General features: G+C 41.1%; 1 protein-coding gene across 9 annotated transcripts in view; it reads right to left on the bottom strand.

The window, feature by feature from the left end:
* The window catches only part of DMD (dystrophin), a 2,273,580-nt gene that overhangs the window by 181,368 nt on the left and 2,069,392 nt on the right, over nt 1-22,820 (bottom strand). For all 9 annotated transcript variants that reach the window (XM_046672830.1, XM_046672828.1, XM_046672833.1 and 6 more), the window contains one exon: nt 10,446-10,506. In XM_046672830.1, the coding sequence (XP_046528786.1) occupies nt 10,446-10,506 (61 nt within the window). The remainder of the gene's footprint in view (nt 1-10,445; nt 10,507-22,820) is intronic.

Genomic DNA, 22,820 nt, shown 5'->3' with positions numbered 1-22,820 from the left:
AAACTGGCCTTATATTTTATAAAGAACTTATATTTATAGGTTAGTACAGGGTGATTATATATTCAGATAGAGATTTTTCTTAATTTTCAAGAAATACAAGTTATTCTTTATCCTTGAAAACATATTAATTGCCCAAATTGGCTTGGTGATTTTAAGTCATTACAAGAGAAAGTATAAGAAATACATTTTTGCCACCATGTAGTTATAATAAAAAAAAAATAGAGATACTATTCTGCAATACGATGAGATTTTCTACATGCAATCCATGAGGTAACCCGATGCTCAATGCCTCGGGAAGTCATGACTTATGGCCACATGCATTTGCCTTGTAAGGCCAGAACCATAGGCCTGGGATTTATGGGAAAGATGAGACGTTGTCAGGAGGAGGGGATGGTGTCAAATTCAAGGACTTTCTCTACTGTTGAAAAGACTTCTGAAGAGAGCTTTTCTAGTCCACTTGAGTTCATCATGTCCTACCCTTCAAAAAGACAGAATTGGGAGCACGAGGAGAAACACATTCTGTGGCATCTCTTAGGTTACCTCTCTTGGCCATGCACTCATCTTGGCAAAGGCCTGATGGAAGTGGCAGGATGTGACTCAGAAATCCTCTGCATTCTCAGCTTCCATGGAGGCAGGAAAGTGCTTACATCAGGGCTGCCCAGGTTTTTGTTTCATTTTATTTTTTGTTGCCCTTTATTGCCAAAAGCAGCAAAGAGAATCTTAGGTCTCTGCAAGAGCAGAGTGGCAAAAGTTGATTGGGTAGGTAAGCCAAGGAAAAGACACCAGCAATGTAGGGGAGGACTAACAGGGTAGTCTTGGTGATGTCCAAGATGGCAGCCCCACAGTGGTGGACTGGCCACACTTGGTTATACTAAGGGCTGAGTTTTCACCCAACAATACTAGGAACCTGAAACAGCTGGGAGCAATAGGTGAGATGTCTATTATTATTATTTTAAATCTCAATTCTCTACCCCTTTATTACATATTTTTTCTCTCAAATCTCAAGAGCCCCACATCCAAATGTGTCCCCACCTGCGTCCTTGCGTGCCCTGGCTAAGCTGGCCTCTGCTCTCAGGGGGCAGGCAGCTGACTCTCACCTGACTTTATCCCACCCAGGTGGGGAGCTCCAAGCAATTCTGATCCACTGGAGCATGCATGTGGGGGGTGACGGTGGGGAGTGTGGGGGTTCTAGAGGGTGAGGTGGGGCAAAGCCAATTGAGGTCATAGGGCTGGCGGAAAAGGTGCAGAGCTGGGTCATTACCAGTGTGACTTGGGTAAGCCACCAACACCTGTGAGTCTCAGCTATTTCTTCTTTATTGGATAATAACTGGTGGTGTCATCCTCATAAATGCGAAGATATAGCTAGTCTATCACTTAGCACTTATTAGGCTCACATTAAACTTTGCGTTTTGTCCTGTCTAGGAGATTATATGGTCTGTAACTCTGAGACACTCTCTTTATAGAAAGCTTAAGACCAAGAAAAAGTGGCCAAACCAAAAGGAAACAAAACAACAACAAAAACCTGCTTCTAAAATAACAAAGAAGCAAGTTAAAAATTACTCTTTGCGCTACCTGACATGCAGTGGCTTTGGGGACTGAGATGGACGTGGATAAGCTGAGAAAGAAAAACACAAAAAGCAATTGAAAGTTTCAAGAGGAGCCAGGAAGCTTCTCCGTTTCATCCACCCAGGAGTTAATGCTATCACAGAAGACGTGATCATTCGCTGAATGCTGACAACGGGCTAAGCCCCGTATAGGACCTGTTCTTAGGAGCTTGCCAGACTGCTGAGAGCAGAGATTTTTTTTTTTTCTCTTGGACAAGGATTTTAAAATTTTGCAATGTGACAGCACTGATTTATACAATGCACTCAGTTTATTTTTTTAAAAGAAGAAATTATGTGTGTATATGTGTGCACGCACGTTAACATTCTTCCAGAAAGAAGTAGCTAATTCCTTCTCTCTACCCTGCCCTCCCCCACCCCATCCCCTGGAATGAGGGAGGCGAAGACTGAATGGGATTTGGAGTCTTCCCGCTGAGAAAGGGACATTTTCTGCAACCAGGTCAGTGTTCAAAGGACTAATGCTCTAAGGAAATTATCCAAAGGGGAGAGGCAGTTCAGGGTTATTAAGTTATTTTCAAATGTTGTCTGGGCTGCTGCTGACCTTTGTAAAGGCAACAGGATGCTGCTTCCCAGGGGGACAGGATAAGAAGCAATTAGAGAAGCCTAGGAGAGCCTCAGGAATGTTTGGGAATTCACACATACCCCAAACTACGTGGGAACTCCAAAAATGAAAATAAACTAATTTGATCAAGGACATATTTGTGTCCTAGAAAATAGTCTAAACATGTAGCTAATACTGGATATATCTGTATGAGTGTTTTCCTAAAAACCCAACACTCAGTATCTAGCAGATGTCAATTAGACTTCAATTCAATTTCAGAGAAGAGAAGGAAAGCTAACTAATATTCCCTATGTGCCAGAAAGTAGAATGGGTGTGAGGTTAAGTAAATTGTTCAGATAATAGAGTCAGAATATGATAAAGCTGGGTGTCAAATGCAGATGTATTTGTTGCCACAGGCCATGTTAGTTTCTACTACATGATTATGGAAGAAAGTACATGTTTAAGAAAGTGAGAACAAGAAAATGAAGGAATAGCTGAAATAATTTACTCCTCTTCTTTTGGAGAAAGAGACCTAACTATATTTTATGTCTACTCTCACATTCCCAAAAGTGCCACGAACAGGGCAGGGGGCACCCAGGCTATACCTGTGTAATATAGTTTTTGGCTCATACACAGCACTATATTTTAGCTGCTGCATATATGTGTATATGTTACCGCCTTTAAGCATTATATATAATATACAGACTGTTACAAAAATTTTTTGTAAAACAAAAACCTATCAGGGGCCGGCCTGGTGGTGTAGTGGTTAAGTTCACGCCTGCCGCTTTGGCGGCCCGGTGTTTGTGGGTTTGGATCCTGGGCATGGACCTATACACCGCTCATCAAGCCATGCTGTGGTGGCGTCCCACATATAAAGTAGAGGAAGATGGGCACAGATGTTAGCTCAGGGCCAATCTTCCTCACCAAAAAAACCCCCAAACAATAACAACCACAAACTTATCAATGCCATTCTCTTAAGATTCAGTAGCTACTAGCTCCCAGCCTCAAAAGTAGATCCTGTGCACAAATGCTTAATGAAACACAGTGGTTGATCACTTTAAAGCTCTACCGATCACTGGAGAACCAGAAGCAGCATCACGAGTGGCATTTAAGAAAGACTAAAAGACCTTAGTTCTATCGAAACAAAGGACGCCAGAACTCAGAGTGACCTCAGGCATCATCTAGTTGTACTTCTTATTGTTGATGGGGAAACTCAGTCCCAGATGGGCTGAGTTACACGCCAAATCATACTGTTGGATACAGAGAGAACAGAGTCTAAACCTCAGGATTTGGTGTGTACCATTCGGACATGCATGCTAAGGATTGTCTCCTAGGTGCCAACTATAGGAGGCACGAGAAACTGAATAAAAGACCCAGTGCACTTTCTAATATTAAAGTTGATGTCCAGAGAATACGAGAGACACATTCGGGTGGTAGATCTAAATTGACACACAGACACTGGAAGACTTTTTGAAGGCAAAAGGAGTCAGGAAATGGTAAAGCATGTGGAATTACTGGTATGTGTTCATTCATTCACATAACTACTGAGCACGTGCTATGTGTGAGGCACCACGCTAGACAAAGAGATACAGCACCTGTCCTCACGGAGTCTGTTATTTCAGTCAAGGCTGTATGTCCCAGCTTGTGAAACCATAAAGAAGGTTGTGAGATTTTTTAAATGAACCTATGAGACACAGAAGATACCAACATCTACATCCACCCACAAGGTCTACAAAAACCAATGTCCAGAATGAGCTCTCTGCATAACACTATGGCGTCTCATTCACTCTCTTTCAGTTAACATCTTAAACTGAGTTGTTTTCATGATTATATCATCAGTGCATTACTGACTATTCCCTCATTGTGGTTCCAGAGCTTAATGAGACTCAGCTAATGTGACCTTTGGAACCATCAACGGTGGACGAGAAAGCACAGCAGAGAAGACAGACCTCTGGGTTATCTTTGTGTACTAAAAGCCTTTGGAAAACTCAGAGCACCAGGCTTTTGGCACGGATTTCACAAATTTAATTACCCAGTGATATTCACCAGTATCCTCAAAGACTGACAGCTCAAATTAGACAGCTGATTCTCTCTTACGGCCACTTCCTACTATCAATGGAGCTAAAGAGTTAAGTAAAAGGTTTAATATTATTTGTCCTTTCTATCCTGGTAAGATTGATGGTGCCATAAGAATCCTCAAGGGCGATATGAAGATTCATTTTCACTCCTCTGGAAAACTGTCACAAACAATTTCTGTTTCAAAGTCAACATTCGTAAAATCAGAGAATGTCAGAACTGGAAATGACCTGTGATATCATGTGATTCAGCCCCCTTAGATGACAGATGGAGAAACTGAGGCCGCCCAGAGAATATAAGTGATTTTCCTTTGGTCGAATAGTCAGTTAACAGCAAAGCTGACACTAGACTTCACGTCTTCTGATGCCTGGTCTGTTTACTATTTCTGCTGTTTCATAGTCTGGTCAGCTGCGAAAAGGTCTATTTTGAAGGAAAATACACATGTAAAAGATCTTACCAGAAACAGCACAAAATTATATACTAAATAAGGTGTTCATATTCTAGGCAAACCTCTGCCAATCTCAACCAATGTTCAAATTGAATGTCAGAAGACTGGTATCATTCCTAGAACAGTGAGGGATCAGGAATGAGACATTGGGGGATGTTTTCTAAGTTGAAGATCATAATCCAGTGTTCTTTCTAATAAGAGCCAGCTTATTCTCAGAAGATGCATCCACTGCAAACCAGCCAACACAGATATTTAGCACGGTGACTGCTGTTAAAGCTGAGACATAGCTACCCACTTCTTCCTCTCCATATAAATATGGGTACTGAAATAGCAGTCCATAACTCAAAGGAACAAATAAAGTAACCAAAGCTTGACTCAGAGCAACTCCTGGCACAAATCCTAGGGAGCCGGAGCAAGAATGAGGGCAAGATATGCTTTAAATATGGGGGGGATTTGGAATACGAAAAATTGCCCAGAAAGTAGTAATAGAGGCAATATGATGTGGAGGGAGGTGGTGTCAAAACTCAGATGCTACTGGAGTTAGGGAGCACAGGATCTTAAAATCAGAGCAAGATTCATCAGTCTCATTGAGTAAAGACCAACAGGACACAAGAAGACACAAACATCAAAAGGGAAGTCTAGGCAGATGGCCACAATTCCATACAGAGAGTCAAATACTGGCACTAGTAGAGCCACAGGAATTGCAGCCATAAGAAGACAGGAGGGTCAGAACTCCAACCAGCAATTTTGGCAGCGGACACAGCAACAGTAATAAGAAGTGTTGACTGAAGTGACTGTTGGCTTCGGCCAGGAAGGTTTTATGTTGCGTTTTGCTAAGCAGGAACCACCAGAGAGCTGTGAGCAACTCAGATGCAATAGGTGGCTGGAGAAGCATGCTGGTGTTCAGAAAAGCAGCAGCAAACCAGCCTTCGGCTAGAACGAATATACGTGGAACAGGTTAGGACCCCAATTGGTTTTCTCCATTTCTGCACCAATCGGAGACAGCGAATAGCATTTACTTTCTTCATGAGTGAGTGGGGACTAGAGACAAAACTGACAAATTTAATAACCAATATTTGGGCCATTCCAGTCACGACATCCCTAGGAAGATGTCACAGAGCTGGAAAAGATCCAAGGGAAAGCAACTAAGATGATCAAGGAGAACGCTTATCTTTCATTCAAGGACAGACTAAAAACCTAAAAAGGATTAGAATTTCTCAGACAGGGAAGATGCAAATGAAAAGGGGTCAGTGAGGGGATGTGAGATTAAAGTTGACTCTGGGTAAATATAACTGTATTCAGGAAATTCCATAGCACTTAATTGGGGCCATCCCTTGAGGTTAAAGGATATAGATTTAAGAGAAACTGAAATATACCTTTATTTATTTACATAGAAATCAGTAAATTCATAGAACTTATTATTCCTAAGATAAGGTTGAAGTGGAGAATGGGAAAAGTTGAAGGAACCATTGGCTGTTCTAAATGCCAATTGATTTACAATGCATTATTAAGAAATGGTCATGGTGCATCCTAATTTTTCAGATGAAAATTACTAGGTTAACTGACAAAACAGCCATTGGTGCCTGCATCTGGGACAGAGTTCTGGGCTAGTTGCCCTGTTGGTCTGACCCAATGTGCTATTTCTTATGCTCTTATTATGTCGTCTATTCAGGAACATACTGCACACAAGTTTGGGATTCCTAAATTCTTTTGACACTACAGAACACAGAAGAATGATTTTCTAACTCATTAAGGAAGCAAGAGAGTCCCAGCTCTTGGCTCTGTTTGGTTTACCCATATGGGAGTATGCAACATAAAAAGGTGAAAGAAATCCTAACAGAATGCAGCAGCTGGTTAAAGGCCATTATATTGAAATTTTCATGAGTTTGACAGTAGGCCAAAAAACTACAAAATGGCAGAGAGTGGAAAAGGCAGTTGTAACAGGTTGAACATCGTTGGTGATTATTTTTTCAGTGGCAATGAAAACTGTAATCAAATAACCTGAAAGAGATGCTGGCAGGAATAAGAGAGCCCCAAGGGAGAGGGAATATGAAAACTGTAACAATGATGTATGCTATGGACTAATAAACTAGACAAACATGTAGTTTGAAGTATCAAAGTCAAGGTTCTTAGCATCATATGAAAAGCTGGTGTCGGGATACAGGCATAAACACCGTCTGATTTGCAATCTGGAGCAGAAGATGTTGACTTACAACCTCAAGGATGAGCACACAACCCTACCGCTAGCTAGGAACTGTGCTATTGGTGAAGAAACCTCTCGTTTTTTAGATGATCAGTTTATCCCAGCATTGAAAAGCAAACACTATACAGCATGAAAAAAAAAAAAATCCAGAAAAGATACATAGTTTTGCAGCTGGAAATGTGTGGTAAAAGCTCTTGAATGGAAGTCAAGACAAACAAGATAAGAAAAAGGAAAAATGGGGACTGGCTGAAGTAATGTCATTGTAAACTTATTTTTATTGTTATTTTTGGACCACTAAGGCATTTCAAATTATGAATGGTATTTGCCAGTACGTGAGGTCCACTGAACCTTGTACATCAAAGCAATTTGTTGAAAATAGAATATTTTAGACAATAGTAACATGTAATAACAAATCACAAATGACATTAATACTCTGTTTTTTGACAATGTATATTTTCTGCACATGTGTTCTTCCTCTATTACAGCTTAACATTTTAGAGGTACGTTGGAGAAATTGTACAATCTCTAATTTCAGATAGATTATAATTGTAGAGAGAATTGATCTCCATCGAGTTTCAGAGATATCTTTGAGAAATTATGTAATTTCTCACTTTAAGGAACTGATCACTTCAGAGGCTCTTAAGGTCTCCATTTTCACCTTTCTGCTAATTTTTCTTGTCTATTGTTCTATGTCTCTTACCATTAAACCAGGAAAAATAATAGTCTTAAATTAAACGCCAAGATTTGAGCTCTTTAAATAGGTACCTAGAGAAATTGGAGTGGGTTGACAGGGCATATCTGAAGCTAATTATACAGTGGAAAAACACAATTCCTATAGTTTTTTTTAAACTAAAAAGTTATATCATGTTAATTCAAATAATTTAAAAAATAAAGATAAACTTCTTGAAAAAAAGCTGAGATGTTAAGTTTTTGAATTTGGACAAGACTATGGAATGAGGCACACTCATTGATTCTCGGAGCTACAAAGGACCTTAGATATCATCTAGTCCAACTCCTTATTTTATAAACGAGAAACCAAGGTTTGTCTAGTTTAAGTGACTTGCCCAAGGCCACACAGCCATCTAAGGACCCAGCCAGGACTGGAACTCAAGTTTTCTTCTTCCTAGGGCTGTGCCCTTACCAATACTGCCACCCTGATCTTCAAGCCAGCGAAGGAGCACTGGACAAAACAGGAGGACAAATAGATAGTCGCTGCTCTCTGATTCCACCGAGGAGCAGCAAGAGACTCATTTACAAGGAGGAATTCCAGATTTTTGGAATTTGTCTCCTTTTTATTTTGTGGTCTGATTTCATTTTCACTGCCCCACAGCACTGTACTGGGACCTCTTACAGTAGGTGTAAAATCAGGGAGAAGATAAATATTTAGAGAAAGGACAGTAGGACTTGAGGGAGACTCTAGGAGTCCCCTGAGACACTTAACGAGCCCCAAACAGGTAATCATTTAGAGAATAATGGCTTGAACGTGTCTTGGATTCTCAGGTGGTCCTAAAGCCTTAGCCACAAAAGGAGAGCCTTTATTTTAGCTCATAAAGGAATTGGATAAAGTGAAAACTTTATAAATGGGTTAAAGAAGGAGCAGGTCTCAAACACCTTAGTCAGAAATAAAAATTTGTGATGACGAAGACATTGATGCAGAAGATGACTGGGAAGTTCGAGTAAAATAGTTCCATAAAATATACAGTGGATGTAAAGCAATACAGTGCATGTCTGAACCAATATATTATTAAATAAAACAGGTGATTTTATTTATTTGTTTGGTTATTTATTTTTGAGGAAGATTAGCCCTGAGCTAACATCTGCTGCCAATCTTCCTCTTTTTTTTTTGCTGAGGAAGACTAGCCCTAAGCTAACAGCCGTGCTCATCTTCCTCCTCTTTATATGTGGGACACCTGCCACAGCATGGCTTGACAAGGGGTGCACAAGTCCGCACCTGGGATCTGAACCGGTGAACCCCGGGCAGCCAAAGTGGAATGTGGAAACTTAACCACTGTGCCACAGGCTGGCCCCTGGGTGATTTTAAATAGGTATTTAAAATATGTAATTTAGAGTGACTAAATTAATAATTCTATAAAACAAAAATAAGAAAATTTAAAAAGAAGAAAATTCAAAAGCAGGATCAAAACATACTGAAGGAGAATTTTTAAAGTTAAGAGATACCTTGTCTGGAAAATTTAATAAGACAAACCTTTCCTAAAGGACATGTCTCTCCTTGAAGAGCCAAAAGAGTCCCCTCACCTCCATTCTTCTGAGTTAACAAAATTGAGGCATGAAATCCAATTTCTGGAGAACTGTAGTAATGAAGATCTAAGACTGCTGTTATTGCTTTAGAACCGAGTTAGAAAGAATTGATGGGCAGTGGAAGAATAAAAACAGACTCGATAAAAGATGGCAGGCTGAAAAAATGGAAAAACATCTAATAATTTTAGTCAGACTCATGGCAGAAGCAAGTTCAAGGACTTTAGTCGGTATTGAAGACTTTTTCATGAACCCGATTAATTTAAATTGTTGTTGAGGTAGCCGATGCGAAGTTAAATTTAAGTTGGACTCGATTGCACAATCGATGAGAAACTGTTAAGGTATCATAATAAGTCAATATCTTCTCTCCTCTCTCTTCCACGTCAACCCAATGTATCATAATTTGTATTTCATGCAGCATCCTGCAGAAGGTGCTTCTAAGCACGTGTATTCCTTTGACGGACACAAATGGCCCCAGAAAACAGTCTCATTTTGTTGTTGTTATGTGAAAAATGCTGAGTGCTGTGCATCGAGAATGAACACCTCAGCTCCACAAACCCGGGGCAGCTGCTGCCTGCCTTTTGGTTACATGAAGTATTTATTCACCTAAAACAGTTTGTGTACATATAGCTGCAGAAATCTTTCATCTCTGTCTAAAGAAGAAATGTGGGAAACCCCTCCATCACTGAAACCGTTCTTGTAAATATTCACTCTCGCTATCCATATTATCTGCAGCTTTTTATTCTATTGTGAAAAATCCACACCACCTCCATTCACAAAACACAATCTATATGCTGCATTCGACGGATTTTTCCTAAAGGCAGCTCCTTATTGCATCAGCAAATTTTCAGGGGTAATTTTAGCGTGAGTTGACTATCCAGGCTTCCTCAGGGAAGAAAGAACGCAGTATCGTAGGGGAGGCTAACATTGCATTTTAAAAATAAATTCGTTTGTCAGGGCCGGCCTGGTGCCATAGTGGTTAGATTTGCACACTCCGCTTCAGCGGCCTGGGGTTTGCAGGTTCAGCTCCTGGGTGCGGACCTACACACCGCTCATCAAGCCATGCTGTGATGGCATCCCATATACAACATAGAGGAAGATTGGCATGGATGTTAGCTCAGGGACAATCTTCCTCAAGCAAAAAGAGGAAAATTGGCAACACATGTTAGCTCAGGGCCAATCTTCCTCACCAAAAATAAATAAATAAAGAGATAGATAGATAGATAAATAAATTCATGTGTGAAAATACAGATTCGCCACAATAAATGCTCCTTTAATAATGTGAGGCTTCCAACTTACTTGATATAGTAGGGCACTTTGTTCGGTGAGATGGCTCTCTCCCAGGGACCCTGGACAGAAGCTGAAAAAGGGGGAAACAAAAAAAGGCAAGGAGGTCAAGTTCACTGCAAACAGGAAAGACAACATGAATCTCCAGAATTACAATTTTACACTGATATTGGTCTGTTTGCTCAGTTGCCCATGAAGACAGGACGGATTAACCTGCTGTTCTGAAGTTTCTGTCCTAAGCCAAGTGAAATCGAACTCATTCAGGCACAAAGATAAATGCAAAGGAAAAAAAACCCCGTTCCACTGCTAACCCTATAGAACAGATAAGAAACGGAACGAGCAGCCTGACGGGTTTTCTCCGATGCGTCTCCATCGGGTGCTTTTCTTAGAATACTTCCTGTTGCTGCTTCTCAGTATCTTTTACCATTTGATTGACTGGGTTTTATTAGTCCAGCAGCTGAAACATCCCTCTGTGACATATTTACATTCTAAGTTATTGAAGCTACAGAACTACACTTATCACTCCGCTATGCTTGTTTTTCTCTTTATTTGATTTAAACAGAATCCACTTTCATTTACCGAATATATGTTTAATTGGGGCCTCAAAATGTCAGCTGACCAGCATGATCTTATTAGAAAAGAACCAAAAGTGAGAGAATGACACCTCATAGCAGAGTGTAATGAAACTTTTGTGATGAGTGATGAATCCTATAGGAGAAATTAAATTTCACATCCTGGGAATTCGTTTTATAACGACTTTATTGTGGGTCAGTCAAATCAATCATCTTTAAACTGCGTTTTAAATGCTTAAGTTGTACAGTTTTTTTCTTTCCCAAAGCTGAACTCTAAAAATACCTTTTTTATACATTGTTTAATCTGATGGGTTTTTTTTCTTTCTTTGAGACAAAATAATCATGTTAAGAGACACCATAACATTTCCTCAACAATAAAATCTTCCTTCCTCCTGATAGTTTTAGGAAACTGGAGTTTTAAGAGACATAGAATATGATCAGGGATATAAATATAAGGAGCATTCTTACTAACATCTAGCAATTTTATGTGTATGTCCATATTTTTCCTGAATTTCCACCCTGCTTACAATTTGAAGCACAGCTGATGCTGACCATTATTTCCTCGTCTGAAAAGCTCCCTTCTAAATTAGTCTCATAGAAAATTCACCGCACAGTGTATTGAGATGTAAGAAAACGTCAAAGCTAATATAGCCTTGACTACGCTGTATAATACGAAAGAACAGCTTCTAATAAAAGTTAACTTCACCCACTGCCAGACAATTCAAGCGCAATGAAACTCCAGACTCTTTGTTTTATATGGAGGAATAGAGAGATCGAATCACCCAGCCTTCAGCCAGACGTGCTGCTTTGTACCGTCGGCGACACGTCATTTAAAAGATATCGGATACAGATTTGTATTTAGCTGCTAATTATGCCTTTTCATTTTGGCAGACAGCTTTTTAATATGGGGAAAAAAGACATTTATCTGCTATTTTGAAGTAGTCCCTTGCCTTCAATGTCTCTCTGTCCTTCTTTTTCTAATCCTCTCCCCCTCTGCTTTTCTCATTCTCTGCTCAACTCTCGTGTCCATTTTTCTTCTCTAGCACACAGCTCTCTTGCCCAGATTAGTTCGTAGAGGAAAGATCTGATGTGAGAACTTAGGCTGGACTCCCTGACCTGCCTGGGCAGAGTCTGATGTTATGGAAACTTGTCACCCAAGCCCTCTCTAGCAGGAAACATGGTGAAGAGCCAGAAGTCAGCTCCTGGCTGCTCACTGCACCCTTTTCTTAAAATCACAGCATTATAGTGGGGATAGCTGTTAACTAGACTTATGGTGGTGATCATTTTGCAATATACACAAATATTGAACCATTATATTGTACACCTGAAACTAATATAATGTTGTATGTCAATTATACCTCAATTAAAAAAAAAAAGCTCAGGGGCAGTCCTGGTGGCATAGCAGTTAAGTTTGCGGGCTCTGTTTCAGAGGCCTGGGGTTTGCGGGTTTGGATCCTGGGCACAGACCTGTGCACCGCTTATCAAGCCATGCTGTGGCAGGCATCCCACATATAAAATAGAGGAGGATGGGCACAGATGTTAGCTCAGGGCCAAGATTCCTCAGCAAAAAGAGGAGGATTGGTGGTGGATATTGGCTCAGGGCTAATCCTCCTCACCAAAAAAAAAAAAAATCCCACCTCAAAAGAAAAACAACCCAGCATGATAGAAGGAAGAAGAGAACTCCAGAGAGCCTTTCATCCAGCTACCTTGCTGGCTGTATTGTCAAGCCTATGAGAGCCTAAATGGAGAAAGGAACGGCTTTTCTTTTTTTAAAGGTCTCCTCTGGGGAGCTGGCCCCATGGCCGAGTGGTTAAGTTCGCATACTCCACTTCAGCGACCCAGGGTTTCGCTGGTTCAGATTCCGGGCATAGACATGGCACCGCTCATCATGCCACACTGAGGCGGAGTCCCAGATAGCACAACCAGAGGCACTCACAGCTAGAATATGCAACTGCGTACTGGGGGGCTTTGGGGAGAAGAAGGGAAAGGAAAAAAATAGAAGATTGGCAACAGTTGTTAGCTCAGGTGCCAATCTTAAAAAGAATAAAAAAGAAATGATCTTTAAAAAAAACCAAAAACGTCTCTCTGGGCAGAGGCCTCACCATTTCTCTCATTATCCCTTTCCAGTCCTTTATCATTCTTTTCTGATTCAGAGGATGTTGGGTATGTCTTCTGGGGGCCAAAGAGTCCATTTGGATTTCCTACATTATTCCTAGGAGTCTCTCAGACAAAAGTGAGCTGGAGAGGTCTCTTGGCTGCCTGGCCCAGCTCAGGGGCTCTCTGCCTGCAAGAAACAACCTTCAAGCAGAAAATCGAGCAGGAGACGGGCAAAGTGGTGGCACCCTGCGGAGCTAATGGCAAGACCTACATAGACTACATCTATAGTTGCCTTTGCATTGTCAAATGTTAAAAGGAAAAAAAAAATCCAAGAAAATGCCAGAGGAGTAATCACAATATGCTTGAGCTAAATGGTTGAAAAGATTTAAAAAAGAATATTCCCCCCAATTTTAAGTTCCAGATCAATATGAAATTTTAAGCTTTCATAATTACAGTTCTTAATTTAATTTTTTATAGAGTATACAAATTGTATATAAAAATTGTGAAGTTTTAAAATTAAGAAAAAGTCTTTTGTCTTTATGAGTAACTATCAAATAGAGCCAATGGTGAGATTCAGTGACCTTTTTTTGCTGAAAGATGTTTTTTACTCTTTGATTCAGTTTATAAATGCACCTAAGCAACTGCTTTGCAGTCATCATTTGAAACTCTGGAATTTTATGGTAAAAAATGTCCTTGAGGCGATAAAAAAAGGGAAAATAACAGCAGCCTTCCCTCGTTCCTCCCCGGCCCCATCACTGCTACAGACACACATGCTGGAACCACTTGCTTTAGAAATAACGCACAATTGAATGACGGTTCTATGCAAGTGGATTCGGTGCTCCTTCTCTAGAGATTGTTAAAGAGTTGTTGGCAATTTTGCTCGGGGCTGCCGGATGATTCTGGTCTTGCATATATTCAAAAGTTGATCAAATATATGGTAACTCTCATAAGTGTGTCCCAGAATTATCATTTCACTTCTTGCAGGAGTGCCCATGCCAACAACAGCTGTTTCTTATCTCAGTGTGCCAGTGCAAGCCTGTCATCCTTCACAAAGCTAGCCTACGTAATAGACACACGCATCTTTTATGCCTGATGTGTCCATTTTTAGTGCCCACCCAAAGCAGATTTATTGGCAAATAGTTTTTATCTGACACTGCGCTGTCCTTTGGTATTTTCTTATACAGATGTTTCTATAAGCACTACGTGTAATTCCAATGCAGCTTTGTGATTCAGATTCTCAAGTTTAAAAATCATCCATTATCATACAGCACCAGCACCATGGGGTATTGTCTACTGAATTTAAATAGCAGACTACATATGAGTTTATTTATTCCAAAACCAACCTCTGAATTTCCCCTTGCGTTACAGGTGCAGTATGTTATTAAGAGCAAGAAAGGGTGGCGGTTCTACCTTCAAATGCTTTTCCTCCCTCCAGGTGACAGGATTCAATACTGTGCCCAAGGTGGTTTTGAAAATCACAAGCCCAGGCCACACTGTTTAGGGGAAGTTCTTATTTCAACCACATTTTAATGCACGATGAACAGAATGTGCCAAGCGATGTACCCCAGCATTAAGTTGTCTTTGAATCGACACAGGGGCCTAACCAGAAAACTGAAAAGAATGCTAATGTTATGTAAACTGTGCCAAAAGAGTACTCTGCAATTCAGACCCATGTATATTCATTCATCTTTCTACTTTTCTTTCTTTTTTTTTAAAAGATTTTATTTTTTCCTTTTTCTCCCTAAAGCCCCCCAGTACATAGTTGTGTATTTTTAGTTGTGGGTCCTTCTAGTTGTGGCATTTGGGATGCCACCTCAGCATGGCTTGATGAGTAGTGCCATGTCCACGCCCAGGATTTGAACTGGTGAAACCCTGGGCCCCCAAAGCGGAGCACGTGAACTTATCCACTCGGCCATGGGGCCGGCCCCTCTACTTTTCTTATATTTGGTAGATTTGGCATTTGACAACAGTAGAGTCAAAAAAAAAAGTGGGGGCAGGTTATAAAAGCAAAGAATACAGCATTAACTGGAGACAAAATAGAAACGTCACCTATAGGGTTAAGAAAAAGGCGTTAGGGAGGAAACGCCACTGACACTTGGCTCCCCAGAAGGATGCAATTCTAGTGATGGTTTTATGGGCACCTTCTATCGAGGCGAGCTACTCTAAAGCAATGTTTCTTGATCTTTTTGCCACTATCTTCTCCACTCCCCACTCCCAGGCCCCAGGTATCTTTTTAGACATTTTTTCCTAATCGCCCTACCCTCCATCAAATTTTAATACCACAGACATACCGTATGTCTGTTTATGTATTGTACGTATCTGCGCTTTATATAAAAAGAGTAAGATTTTTCATCCCCTAGGAAACAATTTTTGTCCCCTTGGGGGGCAAGATCACACCCACTGAGAATGCTTGATTCAGAGCAAGTGTTGCGGGGAGAGGAGAAAGGAAAATCTCTTATGTGCCTAAAACTTGACCTCAACAGCTCCTTTGATACTTACAATGACCTGTGAGGTAGGCATTATCATTATTTTCATTTTGCAGATAATGGCATAGTTATGATCACATGGAATAGCATCTCTAAGGTCCTAAGTCCGTAACAGATCCTAATTTGGGGATATTACCTAAACTGAAGTCAGGTGATTCAGGAAAGGGAGAAAATGAACACGTTGCTTGTCTACCATGTACCCTGCACTGCATGTTCCTTAAGGTCATCCTCCCAAACACCCAGTGAGGTCACGCTATTCCATTATTACACAGGAAGAAAGTGAGGTTCAAAAACGTTCGGTAGATGAACCTAGGTCATGCAGCTGGTAAAGAGTGCATCCAGGATCACAACTAGGTCTGTTTCCTTTTTGTAATTTATTCTACATTATTATGTGTGGTACATAACAGGTAATCTATAAATATTTGCCAAACAACTGAGTAAATATGTACATCTTTTCTTTTTTGAGGAAGATTAGCCCTGAGCTAACATCTGCTGCCAATCCTCCTCTTTTTGCTGAGGAAGACTGGCCCTGAGCTAACATCCGTGCCCATGTTCCTCTACTTTATATGTGGGATGCCTACCACAGCATGGCTTTTGCCAAGTGGTGCCATGCCCGCACCCGGGATCCGGGCCGGCGAACTCCGGGCCGCTGAAGTGGAATGTGGGCACTTAACCTCTGCGCCACCGGGCCGGCCCCAATATATACATCTTAAAAGGGATTGTCATGTCATCTAGTTCAAGTTCTCTACACTCTATCTGATATCTAAACTTACCCTCTACATGATTTCCACCAAATGATTTTCCAGGAGCTACTTGAATGACTTCATTGTCACCGCATCCTGGAGGGCTCTTTTGAATTTCCCATAGCTTTAGTGATGATTAGAAACAGCTTCCTTTTATTTTGGTCAAAATCTGCCTCCCTATGATCTATAATCTCCACCATCGGTCCTGTCCTAAATGTCTAAATTAAATCATCTGATCAGTTCAGAGAAGGTAATTTCAAAAAAGCTAAGATGGGACCTATTGTTACCAGAAAGACAAAAACAGAGCCCTTATTCCTAAAGAAACAAAACAATACCTGACGTCACCTCACTCATTACGCCACACATTTTTACAGAGCACCTACTCTGCACCAGGCATTGTGCAAAGTGCTGGCGCTAATGCAGTAAATCAGACAGACACAGTGCCTGCTACTTTGCACTTAATTTTAGTCTCTGAGGATCTTTTCCAATGAGTGTATCTAATATCCCAGCAGTAAAATCAATCTACCGAACACACATTATGTACTCAGCCCTGTGCTAGGTATTTGCAGGCAGGGGTGAAGTAGGGTGGGGTATGCTAGAGAACGAGATCCTAACATGTCCCATGTCCTTAAGGACTTTATTATTTAAATGGGATCAGGTTTTAGAAGAACATATATTATAATGGGACTATACCCGTCAGGGTCCCGGCAGGAAACAGATGGCACATTCAATTTGGGTAAGCTGAGTAGAGATTAGTAAAAGGATTGGTCACAAAGGTCTATGAGGAGTGTAGAGAAATCACAAGGGGCAATATTAATAACAACATGGACCCATTACCCCCCTAGGTCTGAGAGGCCAGGAGAGAGTCATTACTGGAATCCAGAGAGAGAAGTCAGAGTGCCTCCCACCCCCACTGCCCGCAAATAAGCGAATAAGTGAGAACGAATACACATTGGGTGAAGAGAGTCATGTGACAGGATTTTGGTCAAGGGAAGCAGACAGCCGGGGAGTCAAGGGAATAAAGCTTCTGACCTCATTCTCCATCTTCCCATCCATCTCCTACCATGGCTCTCCAGTGGCTGAGCCCAGTGCAAAGCTAGAGGGCTGGAGATCCCATTTGTGCAGCCCACGCACGTCAACCTCCCAAGGCCCAGAGCAAGGTAGGGAAGTGTGGAGAATGCATGTGGAGGGGCAAGATGCAGGCATTTCCTCGTGCTGCTGCTATGACGATAGCCTCCTATCTCCCCTCAGGTTCTCCCTAGCTTCTCAGCCCCTCCAGTATAGCACTAATAGATTAATTTCAACGAAGTACTATTCAGAGCAAGCACATGGCTCTTCCTAATGCAAAATCCTCCCATAGTTCCCCTTCATATACACTAATTTTAAAATTCCTTCCCTTAGCGTCCAAGGCCCTTTATGTTCTGATTTCACCTCATCTCTTTCTCCCAGTCCTTCCTTAAATGACTCCAGTGCTTCTCCTCATCCGTGCTTTCGGACCCCCGTGCTTAGCGACAGAGACAGTTAACTGTATAACATCCAGTCTCCTCTTCTTTACTAACAGAATTTCTAACCATTGGGCGCAGCCATGTTACTAAGGCCTATGAATGTCAGCTGAGGATATTTGGGTACGGTCTCTGGGAAAGTTCTTTAAAAGTGGCTGACTCCATTGAGAGGCAGCTTTTGCCCTTTTCCCATCCTTCCTCCTGCCTGGAACATGGCTGTGATGATGGCTGGAGCTGTAGTACCATGGAGAATGGAAGCCATCTTGGTTGCAGTCCCCCAGAAGCAAACACGGAGACAAGGATGTGAGTGCAGGTAGTTTGAGAGGTAATTCAAGGAAGCACTGGGTGAAGAGTCAGAAATGAGACAGGGAAAGGAGGAAAGCTGACAAAAGATGCATTACTGCATTGGGCACCTGGGGCTCAGCTCGGCTGGGGGCTTCAGTGGAGAATAAACATCAGAGTTATCCCCCACGAGGGGTAAGGAAACTGGAGTATTTACTTACATTGCTTGAGGGCTACTCTTGAAGTATGGGGGGTGTCACTAACTCCATGGCACTTCTGGCCTGCCCCTTGTGGTGGGAAGCAGGCTCTGATGGCCAGAGAAGGTCTTAAAGGCAGAGTCGCAGGCGTGTGTCATTGGAAGCCTAAGTTTGGTGTGCCTGGGCATGGTGAACACCAGAGGGATATAGGCAGGGCCCAGATAACTTATGCTACAGAAGCTATGCACTGAGAATGGCTGAGAAGAAAGATATGGGGGATCTAGGTGCGTGATGGATGTGTAGTGACCACGTCAATTTATCTCTGGATTTCTATGTGAGAAACTTAGAAACCTATACTTTGTATAAGCCATTGTGATTTGGGTTTTCTGTTAAATGCAGCCAATTCTGCTTTTGATTGAACCACTCCCACTCACCCAAACCATCTCTGGCTGCTCACATCATTCCTGGCTCACATTTAAATGGCGTAACCATATCCCATTAATGGATGTACCAAGACTTATTGAAGAAATCCCCTCTTTGGGAACATTTAGCTTGTTTCCAGGTATTCACTGTTGTAGGTAAGGCTGCAATGAACAGCTTTATAAATAAATCTTTGCATACAGTTTTGTTAATTTTCTTAAGCAAAATTCCTGGAAGTATATTTATTTGATTGAAGCCTATGGACATTTTAAAGGCATTTTATACAAATTACATTCTTACCAGCAGGAGTCATTCTTTATTGATCCAGGTGAAAAGAGAAAAATCCATTTTTCTCAGGTCAATGGCATTGAGTTGGTATAATTCTCGAGGCACGTTAGATATCCTGCCTGATACAGTGGATTATTTGAGAACATGCCCCTCACACCCCTTCCTCCCATGACAGATTGTTCAGAAAGGCACTCAGCACTTTGGCTTTCTATCTCCAAGCCCAACTCAGTATCTTGAGAGGTATCTGGATCCAGGGGAAAGTGTCCGGAACCCAGATTCAAAAGAACTGGATTTGAGTCCTGACTCCACCATCACTGCATGATCGTAAGCAAGTCTTGTTTTCTCCCTGAGCCTTATTTTTCTTATATGCAAAATGGGAATAATGATATCTCCCTTACCAAAATGTTGTCAGGATAAAAGGAGAAAACGGATATGAAATTGCTTTGCAAAATGTAAATCACCATACAAATAATGCTTATAATCACATACCTACGGGATGTTGTGTGAATGTTGGTAATCCTAGAATCAATCTTTCTGCTTCAACTGGGCAGCGTTTGTCTTCAACCCTTGGATCCACTCCTAACTACCATTAACGTACCACAAATAGTATAAAGTGTGGCAGAGAGAAACGCCTTTGAACACTATCTAACTGCCTGGGCTTATGGAACTTCTTTCTATACCTCTGTCTGCTTAGACCAGTAGCATCTGCCCAACAGATCCATCATTCTTAGGTAGACCATTTGTCCACTATTCATCAGCATGAACGATGAACAGATTAGTTCATATTTGATACAATGGGAAATCAAAGGTCACAGACAATTTTATGATCAGAGGATTATGATGATGATAAGATAAGAAGATGTTTCTTGTGATCCTATACAATAGATTAGAGGTCGTAGAGTGGAGCTCGAGAGGTAGTTTGTAAGTGAATTTGGTGTCCAGTGAACGTGAGAAATCACAGGTGACTCTATACTTCTAAGACTTAGTTACTAGACAACTGGGAGTTTCATGGGCAGACAAAAAAGCTGGGAGGTGAATTTCACATAAATTATATATTTAGGTTAAAATATTCGGAAGGTGGGTCTTTTCACTGAAATTCAAGTGAAAGAATGAGACTGTGAGTACTACATGATACCTGAAGCTATGAAATGGCTGGATTCTTTAAGGAAAGGAGGCTATAAAAAGAGAACTGTACCCTGGGGAACACCGCGAGATGGTGGTGGCAACAGAAAAGCCACCAAAGAAAAACAACACAGAAACTAGAATGAAGTAGGGTGAAATACAAGAAGCACAACTCGATGATAAGGCATGAGCACCAATGGATTCCTACGGACTAAGGGTATAAAAGAGGAAGATGTATTTGGTCACAAGATTACTGGTGATCTTAACAGGGCAAGTTCCTAAGAGTGATGAAGGCCAAACCAGATCACAGAAGTTGAAGGAAGGGGTAGATAGAGGGGAAGTAGCAGGATTAGGTCCTAACTAAGCATTTGAGAAGTTGTCTATGAATGGAGGAGGATGGAAGTGGAGAGGGGGGACATCTGAGGACTGGTCATTCCTCTCTCCTGTTCTGTAAACAATTCATTTGTTTATGGAATTTGCTTAGGGTCTTCTTTATCATATTAAATTACGTGAAAAACTTATTTCCCTTGTTTTTTTACTTCCTAAGGTCATAATCGATTATAATATAGTATTTAAGTTCTCAGGTAGTTATTCATGCTATATGTACATGTATGTATATATCATTTTTTCCCCATTGCAATTGCTTTCCATATGATTTCTATTTTCTTATGATGTGATGCATATAGTTACCGTGGCAAGAGTAAGTTTTCTGTCATTTAACTGAAAGGCCAAGTTAAATCTAACACTTTTCAAAACATTAAATTAAAATAAGAATAGTCCTTTATACATCTATATCATATATCAAAAGTAAAGATCCAGTGAAAACTTTAAGATCACTTACTAAACTTTCAAAGATGGGAGGATTTTCCATAAAGATTTCAACAGCAGAGACAGATGGGCTACATTCCAGAGGGGAAGGTCACACAAGTGATGAATGAGACCTCTAATGTCTGCCATAGCTGTGAAAATCTTTACGGCTAACTAAAATTCCTCACGAATAACAACCTGTAAATATTACATGAGCTGTCAGACAGATAACACCGAGCTCCGAGACCATCGCACATGGCGAACAGGATACTACACCGTGGGATTTGTCAGTAGATGGTGAAGTCATTTAGAGTATCAGGCGTACATTTGATCTTGGAAGTCAAGAGTTCATACTAAACTACTTGGCAAGGTGACTGAGTTGCAGAGATAAACACTATATCTAATGTCCAGGGCTGCTGGCTGCATAGTCCCACAAAGTCCAATAACCACTATTTGGTGGCATTACTCATGAAAGGAAGGCTCCTTCAAACTGACTGATACAAAACTTCAAGAACCTCATCGTGGTTATTAGGACAGTAAGAAAGAAATCAAGCCTCACAAGGCCAGAGCTAGGAGGACAGGTGTCTGTATAAACAGAACCGTGACTGACATCTGCTCATGGAATTTCTAAAGAATTTCAAACAGAATTGGCTGACTGCATTACCATAACACTTTCCTCTGGGTAAAGGTGGCTACAGTCTTTAGGCCATCTGGGTGAAGTCAGGTTACTAACAAGTCAGTGCAATACTGCCAGGTGCCTTTAGTATCTCTCCAGATGTGCTTTTAAAAGACGGCAGGCAGTCAACACCATTTGCTGAATGTTCTTTGTGTGAACGGTACTGTATTAGGCACCAGGGAAATTTCAAGGAAAGTAAAATTTGGAACCTGAGCCAGTAGGGAGCAACTCAGATATTAAAAACCAAATGACTATAGGTGGGAGGTGCATCCATTTAGGAAGCAAGGTAAGAGTAAGAAAGAACTAAGGCTATGAGAGCAATGAAAGCAATAAGAAGGTAGGAGAGATTAAATTTTGGCCCCAATTCTTTACTCCATTGTAAAAGAATTAAACATCTATACCTTAGCCAAAGCCTCATGGTGGGCAGAGTGCGCTTCCCAGCCCCTTGACCTTGGGCTTGACCGTGTGACTTGCTTTGGCCAATGGGGCTTTAGCAGACATGATATGAATAGAGGCTTGTCCTCTTGTGCTCTGGCAATCTGGCATGAACACACGCCCCAGGTAGCCTCTGTTCCTTCATCCTGGGCCTCAAAAACCAACACGTTTAGAGACAATCTGAACTGAACTAGTTGCCTGAAGCCAAACCCAGTCAACCTGTAGCCTGAAGCAGAGCTTTTCAGTCAAACTTTATCTCAATCACCTGGACTACAGTTGACCTGTAGACCCACGAGTATGAGAGTAGAAGCCTTCTATTCTCATATAGGGGAGGGAAGGAGAGAGAGAGAGAACATCAAAGAGATTAAAGAACAGAAAAATACTCCCAAGCTAAAGTCTTCCCCATTTGTTACTAACCACTGCCTCTACTAGCATCCAAAGATTAATGGGGATTATCCCCTTTAGTCTATGCAGTTGAGACCTGCCGGTTGCCACTCACTAGTCCCTGGAACCCCTTCTCTGAAGCTGATAATCCATAATGGTTATAAGTATGAACTTGATTATGTTATTAAACTTCTCCAGCCTCAGTCATCTCTTCTGTGAAATGGAGACAATAATAATCCTTATTCTACAGGGTTGTTGTGAAGATTAGACAAATTAATCCATGTAAAAGCCTTCCTCAGTGTTAAAAGCAAAAAGTGCTCAATATTTCTAAAATTCCTATTCCTCGCCTTATTATTATTATTAATGCAGTGAATTA

Source organism: Equus quagga, chromosome 10 (genome assembly GCF_021613505.1).
Source record: "Equus quagga isolate Etosha38 chromosome 10, UCLA_HA_Equagga_1.0, whole genome shotgun sequence".
Lineage (NCBI taxonomy): Eukaryota > Metazoa > Chordata > Mammalia > Perissodactyla > Equidae > Equus > Equus quagga.
Note: the sequence above shows the minus strand (reverse complement) of the source record. Positions and strands in the feature narration are given on the sequence as shown.